A 10321-nucleotide genomic window follows, 5' to 3' on the forward strand; every position below is an offset into this window, starting at 1 on the left:
CGCCATTAGTAACTTGGCCACCACTTCCACCGAATGCCCCCCCCCCCCCCCCGTGGATCGCCTTTTCAGTTTTAAAAAAAATAAAAGAAAATGATGAAAATGTCAAAAAAATAAAAGAAAATAAGTTTCCCATGTGATATGTGGTCTAGTTGTTGGGAAAATTTACAAATATGAATTTCGACTTCATTTGCAAAATCTCTCGAGAATTTGTAAAAATGGGCATAACTTTTGCATACTAACTCGGATGAAAAAGTTTTTTATACGAAAAATCATCCACTCGAAAAGTTACATCCGAATTTAACTGGGGGAACCCCGTTAAACATTTTCAAAATCCTCAAAAACCTAACAGAAAAAAAAATATGGGGCTTTTAAGATCTGGAGAGGCAAAAAATTCAAAAAAATTCAAACTCACTAATGGCGCACCTGCCCATGATGCGCCATTAGTATCTTCCCGCCTTCAAAATTTAAAATAAGTCAAAAAAATTAAAAAAAAGTTACTAATGGCGCACCTGCCCCTGGTGCGCCATTAGTATCTTCCCGCCTTCAAAATTCAAAATAAGTCAAAAAAACAAAAAAAAAGTTACTAATGGCGCACCGGCCCATGGTGCGCCATTAGTATCTTCCGCCTTCAAAATTCAAAATAAGTCAAAAAAATAAAAAAAAAAGTTACTAATGGCGCACCGGCCCATGGTGCGCCATTAGTATCTTCCCGCCTTCAAAATTCAAAATAAGTCAAAAAATAAAAAAAAAGTTAGTAATGGCGCACCTGCCCACGGTGCACCATTACTATGTCGTATATATGGCTGGGCGCACCTCCTCCACTCCATCTCCTCCACTCCATCTCCTCCTCTCCTCTCCTCCACTCCATCTCCTCTCCTCTCCTCCACTCCTTCTCCTCCTCTCCGGCGACCTCTTTCTCCTCTCCGGTGACCTCCTCCTCCTCTCCGGCGACCTCCTCCTCCTCTCCGGCGACCTCCTCCTCTCCGGGAACCTCCTCGTCCCTCCTCTCCTCCCCTCCCCTCCCCTCACGGTTTCTCCTCCCTCCTCTCCGGTGAGCTCCTCCTCCCTCCTCTCCTCCCATTCCCTCATGGTTTCTTCTTCCTCCTCTCCGATGCTTCGGTGAACTCCTCTCCGGCGACCTCCTCCTCCTCTCCGGCGATGTAGGCGAGCGCCTCTCCGGTGACCTCCTCCTCCTCCTCTCCGGCGAACTCCTCTCCGGCAAAAGAAAACGGCAAAAGAACGTACAAGATCCAAAAACAGGAACAAAATTTGAAATAATATCGTGCCAAAAAACGAGCAAAAAAAAACTAGCAAAAAATGGGCAAAAAAATCACGATCCAGATCCAAATTCAAAATTCAAAAATAGCAATGGCGCACGGTGGGGGTTAGACGGTGCGCCACTACTATTTTCCCGCCTTCAAAATTCAAAAATACTAATGGCGCACCGTGGCCTATACTAATGGCGCACTGTGGCCTATACTAATGGCGCACCAGTGGTGCGCCATTAGTATACCAGATACTAATGGCGCATCAGTGGTGCGCCATTAGTAAAAATTACTAATGGCGTGCTAGTAATGGCGCACCAGTGATGCCATTAGTAGGCAAAACTGATGCGCCATTAGTAGGCCTTTTCCTAGTAGTGAGTCAATCCTTTGAGATATAATTCCCCCTTTTTATTTCCACTCATACTTCTCCAATCCACAAGGAAAATCTTGACAGAGTTTGAGTGCAAGAGGAGATTATCTTTTGAAGTACAAGAGCAAGAGATTATCATCAAGCAGCCTCACGCCACAAAAAATATACACATCTGTGATGATACACTTTTGTCATAGTAGATCATATTTCCTGTCATCGATGTACATCTGTGATGGTTTTATGACATGATCAAAATAGTGATACTTGTGTTGTCATAGATGTGTTCCATTACAATATTTGCCGTTTCATCATGGAACCACATGACAGAAAATATCACGTCATGGAAGCATTTTCATCCAGGGTAACAAACAAGTGGAAGCCACCGTAACGGGCCGCCGTTAAGCCATCGACGTTAACCTCAAACATGTCGTAGTGAGGATTGGAGTCCCAGAGCCTGTTCATTGTATCATTGTGTTAATCACGCATGGTGTACCGCTGGACAATTTAGGTTTAAGGCACGAGTGAAACCTTAGTTGAAAATTCGCGATCAGGCATGAATCCTTCGGTATTGAAGCAACATCCCTAGTAGTGTCAGTGAAACGTCCAAGAATAGGGAAGCACGAACATGGCCACCGCACTCTAGTTTTCAAGTCGTGCACCCTCATGGATCCATAGGCAGTAGGAAGAGTGATGACCAGTTAGAAAGCATGTTAAATTCTCATGGGCCCTCATGTTTCCTTATCTTCTCTAGCTGGTTGCCATTTACTAGAAAGGCATATGCCATGCTCTAAAAACCCGCTAGTTGGACCCAACATTGTCGCGCAGGTGACATGGCTGACAGTTAGATCGTGCTCCCACTCGGCCAACTCTAGCTTCCACTTGCCACACCCCCTTGCCACTGATGCACTGGCGGAGCTACATGCAACCCTGCAGGGGCCATGGCCCCCAGGTTTGGTAAAATTTGTGAAGAAATTTTTTATATGTAGGTGCAGATTGGAAAAAATACAGCTTTTGCCCCCCTAGAATTGGACATTTTCTCTCTTGCCCCCCCAACCAATCTTGTGTAGCTTCGCCACTGCACTGATGAATACGTTGTTGGGCAAAGCCACTTGGCTGATGGTGGCAGTAGGGTATCTATCATGGGGTGTTATGGTGGTGTAGTAGCTGCGCAATGAGATTGCAGTTTGGCACCACGCAGAGGCGGCCGATGTGGTGGCCTACGATGGTGGACATCTATGACCGCTGGTCATCTCCAGCAACACGGGTGGAGGCAGTTCCAGTTTTAAGCGCGGTCTGCCTGATCTGGTTCATATGGCGTCGCCAACACCGATATGAGGTCGAGGCTGGTATGACGCAATTCCTCTAGATGTAGCATGGGAGCGCCATTTTGGTAGTTGTTACCACCACCGTTGATCTGCCACTTCTTTTGCCGAGGACGCCGCTGATTTTGCCGTTATAACGCTAGAGTGTTGGCCCTTGCATGGGCTTATGTGGTGGATGGTACCTTCGTTCGCGCACCCAGATTGTGATCAAGGACAACATTGCATCCATCTCTCTCTCTCTCTCTCTCTCTCTCTCTCTCTCTCTCTCTCTCTCTCTCTCCGCGCGCGTGTAGCGGTTTTTGGATCGAAGGTGGTAATTGCTATTGCGATATGGTCTAGATGAACGGCTACATGCTGCTTGGGAGGACGAGAGGTGCTGCTTGAGGGTCACACCATGGGATTTTGTCAACCCCGGTTGTGTCTCTCTGGCTGGATTGATGGTTCGTGTCATATTTTCAACCTTTTGTTGAACGTGTATCCCCGCCATTCCCTTGAAGGCATTGCTCAGAGTTACCTTTGGGGTTGAAAACCCATGATCTGACCATCGGTGGTCGGCGACGTGGTGTGTCATTCCCTTTCTCCAGGTGTTACTGTCGAAGAACCTCTCTCGCGGTTCCTGGATTGCCAAGGGTGGGGCCTGGTGTTGGTGCCAATTGCTACATGGTGTCGTCCATTTTGGCATGCCTTTTTTTATATCTTGCTTTTGTCTTTTTAGTATTTTTGATCGTGTGCACTTTCGAAGTCCTGACTAGCTTTTAATAGTGTTGGTGTACGTTGTACCAAAAGTATTACCGGTATTACCGGTAAACTTACAGATACCATCGCTCGTCTTGAGGGCTCACTTTGTGTTTTGTTGTCGGTAGTGTAATGTCGTCCCATCTCCAATCCACCGCAGCCGGTGTATATAGCGAAGAACAAAGTGCCTAGAAGAAGAGGGGGCCGCTGGCTGTAGTCGACCAGTTCGTGGCTTCGTGCGCTCTCACGCACAATAGAAAGTTCGAAGGCAGTGTCAACTCTCCAGCCCATGCCTTGCCTCAAAGAGAATAAAAATCTCTGCAAACCCATGTCAACCCACATTCTTTTTTCTTCTGAACGGATCGAGTCGTGGCCTCGTCGGTAGAGCGACTCGCCGCTTCATGGTGTGTCCCAGTACGTTATCTTAAAAAAAAGGTTTTACTACTGGGTCCTGCTGGATATGTTAGTCTGTCTCTGTGTATGTAACGACTTGGTTAACCAAGGTGGTGCTGATGTGACAGTCGGACATGTCTGACTTTCTTGCTTATTATATCTAGATTAAGCCTCCACAAGTTGTCTAATTTTTTAGTCCTCGCAGGGGCGGTGTTTGGACGGCTTAGATGGAGTTCCCGCGTAGATTCCTGCAAGCTCCTCGGGGTGGCGAGGTTAGGGTTTCTCGCCGTCCGTACGCTACGGCGATATTTGGTGTCAATTCTTCAGATCGATTCAAGGATTCAACAACAACGATTGTGGCTCCGGGACGCTGATCCTTAGGGGCACGTGCACGAAGACTTCCAGGCTGTCATCGACAAGGTCGGGCCGACTCCAGTATGGAAGCGGCGACAACGGTACGTCGGCCACTCGTTCTAGGGTGGAATGGTCGTTTGGTGGTCCATGAACCTCAATGTAATTTTTATTATGTGTACTTTCGATGAATCTTTATAATAGATTTAATAATTTCACAAAAACAAGTTGTCTAATTTTTTTATTAGAAGGGATTGAGTTGAGGCTTCCCATATCAAAGATATGTTATGATCGATGCTCCATTAGCTGCTTCTTGCGTGTGCACCGGAGCAATTAACGCCACGAGCAATGGCGGCCACGCCATGGCTGATGCTTCTCTTCCTCAGCCTCGGCGCCGGAGGCGTACTGCAAGCTCGTGCCCAGCCTGACAGCAATGGTATACACTTACATGTGTTCTCTAGAAGATTACTGCAAGTTGCCACAAATGGATCGTGTACAATTGCACTCTGTCCATACTGTATCATCCAACATCTTTATCTGCGTGTGATCGATCGCGTGCTGTTTGCTATATATGCAGGATTCATAAGCATAGACTGCGGAACGCAGGGGAAGGAGGGCTACGTGGACACGGCCACCAAGCTCTTGTACTACCCGGACACGGGCTTCACCGACGGCGCCGGCATCAGCCGCAACATTTCGGCCGACTACATAACACCGTCCTTGTGCAAGTGCTTGTATACCGTCCGCAGCTTCGCATCCGGCGTGCGGAACTGCTATACGCTCCGCTCCCTCCTGCCCGGGCTCAAGTATCTCATCCGGGCCAAGTTCATGTACGGCAACTACGACAGCCTCCGGCGGCCACCCATCTTTGACCTGCACATCGGCGTCAACTACTGGCAAACCGTGAACATCACGAAGCCGGACACGGAGAAGTCCGTGGAGGCCATCGTCATGGTGCCAAACGACTTCTTGCAAGTTTGCCTCATCAACACGGGTGCTGGAACGCCCTTCATCTCTTTGCTGGAGCTCAGGCCGCTCAAAAAGACGATGTACCCACAGGTGACTGCGGCACAGGGGCTCGTCCTCTCAGACAGGATCAACTTCGGCCGGACCGATGAAAACAACGAAGTCATCAGGTGAGCCAAAGATCGCATACTCCCATATGTTGTTTCTATGCATGTCATGGACCTTAACCACGAACGCATTTGATCGATCGGTCAGGTATCCCGACGATCCACATGACAGAATATGGACACATTTGGTTGAACCTACCGATATATCAACAACGGAGAAGGTAACGGATAGCCTCTTCGAGGTACCGACGGTCGTGATGCAGACGGCGATGAGGGCACGAATTGTCTCAGGTGGCTTAGGATTGCGGAAAGGTGTGATGGAACCCGGGTGCCCCGGCACCCGATTATCTGGTCCGTTCGCCGAGTATAAGATTCATGCTAGTTACTTTACAGGTGCAGACGCTTTACAGTAGCAGGCTAATTAGCAGGCTTTATTTAAGGAGACAAATAGAGACGGGAGGTGAGACGGGGACTGGCATGACTAGGCCTGGCAGGAGGTCTTTGCAGCCCACGCGGTGCTAGTTGAAGTGACAGCACAGCACAGAGACGACGGTGCATCCGCCTAGCGGCATGACATGAGATTCCTTCAGCTGTCACCCATTTTCGTAGAAACCAAGCTGACGCACGCGCCCATTCGTATCACAAGAGATTCCCATTCGCCACGTCTTGTTCAGCTTATTCAACTGGTTCAGCTTGCTCTCTCCTTTCAGCTTGCTCATTTAGCTTTGTCAGAAGAGCGCATAGCCCCCATCTTCCAGCTAGGTCACTGTTGGATGAGTCAAAGCGGTGCACGCTTCGTGTCCGACGTACACTGGACTGTTGATTTTTTTATCCCGTGGCCATCGGTCGCTAAGGTTATTTGTTACCCGCATGCAAAATATGGAGGGCAAAGGCTCAGTACGGCATGATGAGACGGCTGAGAACAGTGTTACTGAAGCGGCAAGGAGCAGGCAGCCACTACGTCGATTCAGATTTCGTTGCAACTAAAATGCTGTCCACCGGATATTGTCTTTGGAGGCCGAGCTCCATGGAGCTCGGTTTTGAAAATTTTAAATTTTGTCGAATTTCACATTTTCTACATTTTAAAAAGTTTTGGAAAAAAACACACATATACATGAAGGCATAACACACATGTATGTCAAATTTCAGCGCAAAATAAGTTGAAATGAGGGTTGTGTAAAAAAGACAAATCTGAGGCTTTTTAACACATGATACTATTCATCCTCCTATGCCATAAATTTGTCTTTTTTGTATAGGTCACATTTCAACGTTTTTCATTTTAAAATTGTACACACATAGCATATTAATTGTCGCTAAACGTTTGATCAACAATTAATATGGGATGTAGGGAGTAGTACAAAAATTCTGAAAAATCTGAAGCAATGGTGAATAGCAACAGTGCATTGAAAAATTGCCAACCATTAACTGCAGTAATCATGGCAATCAAGGTGAAGTGTCAAGTGCATAAAAACTGGTTTGGTGACCCATGCGGTCCGGAGACTATTATGGTGTGGGACAAGTTGGCATGTAGCTACGCCACTGCAAGGGCCCCAAGGATTAGACGTGTGTAAGTAGTTCATAACAATCTGTAAGAAACTTATGTTTGTGAAATTCATAATTGGAAATATTAAATGGAGAAAGGGTTACACTGCTCCTATCAACTGAAACTGGTCCACTGCTTATCTTCTATATGCAGAGACTTGTCCTCGAGAGGTCTGAACGGTGGTATCTCATCTTCCTTCGCCAATCTTAAAGTTATCCAGTACTTGTATGTCTTGAGTTATGGATCTGCCTTAATGTCCACTGCACTTGTGCAACAAAAAACTATAGGAAAGTTTTTCATAACTCACAGGAATCTTTCAAACAATAACTTGGTAGGATCAATTCCAGATGCCCTTTCACAATTAACTTCATTGACAGTTCTGTAAGTCGGGCAACTTTTGTCAAAATTTAGCCATTCGCATGAATTACTTCTGACTCATGTAAATAGTGTTATCAATTCTGTTCTGCAGAGATTGGTCACACAACCAGCTCAATGGAGTAATCCCATCTAGACTTGTGAAAGGAGTCCAAGATGGCTCACTGGATCTAAGGTATCCCCCCCCCCCCCAAAGTTTTTTTATTCCCATTCTATCTACCGTTATAGTCGACAAAATTATTAAGCTTCATATTTGTTAGGTATGGCAACAATCGAGACCTTTGCCCCAATGGCAATTCATGTGGGCTACCAAACAAACGAAAGAGCAATCTGACTATCTACATTGCCGTCCCTATAGTTGTGCTGATAATAGTGGTAGTATTATTACTACTCTTTTGCTTGCTAAGGAGGAAGAGACAAGGTGAGGCATCAGCAAGATCACAATAACCATCTGATCTTGTTCCCAATCACATTACTAATTCTAGTTGTACTGTCTGTCACCTATTAAGGATCAATAAACAACTCTGTGGATCCACACAATGAAACCATGATGAGATATGTGTCAGGAAACGATGTTCATAGGGACAATTCCTCACTGCATCGACTTGAGAGTCGTCAATTCACGTACGAGGAGCTCAAGATGATAACAAACAACTTCCAACGAGTACTTGGCCAGGGAGGGTTCGGGTACGTCTATGATGGTTTTCAAGAGGATGGCACCCATGTGGCGGTGAAGTTACAGTCTCATTCTTCCAGTCAAGGTGTCAAGGAGTTCCTTGCAGAGGTAGATGTCTTTCTTTGATTGATGTTCCAAGGTAGGGACTGTACAACAAAATTTCGGGGTGAAGTTTTATAAGTTACGAATATTTTGTCTAGGCTCATATTTTGACACGAATTCATCATAAAAATCTTGTAACCATGATTGGTTACTGCAAAGATGGGAAATACATGGCACTCATCTACGAGTACATGTCAGAAGGAACCCTACATGAGCATATTGAAGGTATTTAAGTTATTTACATGTTAACTACAGGTTAACATGTTTCTTGAGAAATTCATACAAACCAAATGTCATACTATTTATAGGAAGTAAACGCGATGGAGGATGTTTATCATGGAGTCAAAGACTCCGGATTGCACTTGAATCTGCACAAGGTACACACTTCAAAGCCTAGTTTGTTGTTGATTAATTAACGTTTTATGTTGCCATAGACATGAACACTAGCGGGTATGGCGATTTCCAGGGTTGGAGTATCTACACAAGGGGTGCAACCCGCCTATAATTCATAGGGATATAAAGGCCACCAACATCCTCTTGAATGTGAGGCTAGAGGCTAAGATTGCGGACTTCGGCTTGTCCAAGGCCTTCAATGGTGGCGATGATTACGCATCCACAATGACACTCGTTGGCACACCCGGGTACGTCGACCCCGAGTACCTGGCGACGATGCAGCCAACAACTAAAAGCGATGTGTATAACTTCGGTGTCGTGCTGCTGGAACTGGTCACAGGGAAGACTGCCATACTGCAGGAGGCGACACCCATCAGCATCATTCATTGGACACGAAAACGGATGGCACGGGGCCATATTGAAAGTGTGGTTGATGCGTGTATGTGTGGCATTTATGATGTTAACAGTGTGTGGAAAATGGTGGAAATGGCACTCAAGTGCACTGCATATGTGTCACCGCAACGACCCACCATGACCGGTGTGGTGGCTCAGTTGCAAGAGTGCATGGAGCTCGAGGAAGGCAGCATATATAGTTGAATATGTGAACAATAGTTTTTCTACCAGTGGTGGCAGCGCCAACCCGAACTTCAATTATGATGCTTACAATATTTCAGATGGAACACAATACTAGGAGGGTGCGTGCATTGTCCATCGGTCCTACTGCACGTTGAGAACACCTATGTTTTCTTTCCAATTTGGTATGATACTATGAGTGCAACTATAGACTCTACATATATATTTTTCTCTTCAAGGTATCTCGATGGAATTTCGAAGCGTGTTGAGTTTACCAAAGTGAGTGCACATGGTATGATATATCCAAACACATGAAGTGTGAAGTCTTAAGTTTAATTTGAATAAGGCCTCGAGATCGATCTCTATCACTTGTAAAGTAGGCCATTCCTGATTGTTTAATTTTAATTGATAAAAAATTGTTGTATGGCGGTCATTTTATATGTCTCAATTTGTGAGGCAAATCAGCGTAAGCCTTTTCTTATCTTACTCACACAAGAGATACTTCACAAATAAGCATACTCCCGCTAATGCAGACCACTCCATCTTTAGTTCATTCATTCTAACTAACCAGTGATTGGAGTAATACACAAATATCAATAAACATACATAAACAATCAATGATAATCACTATCACGTAGGACAACTCATGTAATCTACACATCGAAGCACAAAGAAAGAAGATACCACGTCGCTAGTAGTATGAACCCACGATCCTGGGGTCAACTACTCACACGTCACATGAGAGCATCAGAGGATGCAGTGTTGATGAAGATGGAGGTGAATTCCCCCTCCTATAGAGTACCAGGGAGGAACTGTGGCATGGCTCCGCCTCAAATCATGAATAGCTTGAAGTGGTGATGGTAGAAAAAACAATAGTTAAATAGTTTAGGGTTCCCAGAGTATATATAGAGCTGGTGCACAAAGGGGGAGATCGGAAGCCACCACGATGGACCCACATGACCAAAGTATTATGACGCATGGGCCACCAGGGCTCCAGTGGGTGCCATCTTTTGCATACTTCCAACCCTCTCGAAGTTAGACACACCTAATTGTTACTTATATTTCTGAGCTTCAGAACGTCCAACAATTAAAGAGGAAAAAACATGCAACTCGCTATCCTTTTGTCAATATTTCATTACGTTAGTTAAAT

The 10321-nt window shown here is 45.6% G+C and overlaps 1 protein-coding gene across 1 annotated transcript; it reads left to right on the forward strand.

The window, feature by feature from the left end:
- Positions 1-4784: 4784 nt before the first annotated feature.
- LOC123080205 (probable LRR receptor-like serine/threonine-protein kinase At1g51880) lies at positions 4785-9195 on the forward strand. The gene is made up of 10 exons (XM_044503104.1): positions 4785-4872; positions 5014-5545; positions 5643-5902; positions 6890-7076; positions 7522-7602; positions 7688-7848; positions 7937-8211; positions 8304-8430; positions 8514-8582; positions 8672-9195. The coding sequence occupies exons 1-10, from the start codon at positions 4785-4787 to the stop codon at positions 9193-9195; spliced, it is 2304 nt and encodes a 767-aa protein (XP_044359039.1).
- The last annotated feature ends 1126 nt before the right edge of the window (positions 9196-10321 follow it).

The sequence above is a fragment of the Triticum aestivum genome, chromosome 1B (genome assembly GCF_018294505.1).
Source record: "Triticum aestivum cultivar Chinese Spring chromosome 1B, IWGSC CS RefSeq v2.1, whole genome shotgun sequence".
Lineage (NCBI taxonomy): Eukaryota > Viridiplantae > Streptophyta > Magnoliopsida > Poales > Poaceae > Triticum > Triticum aestivum.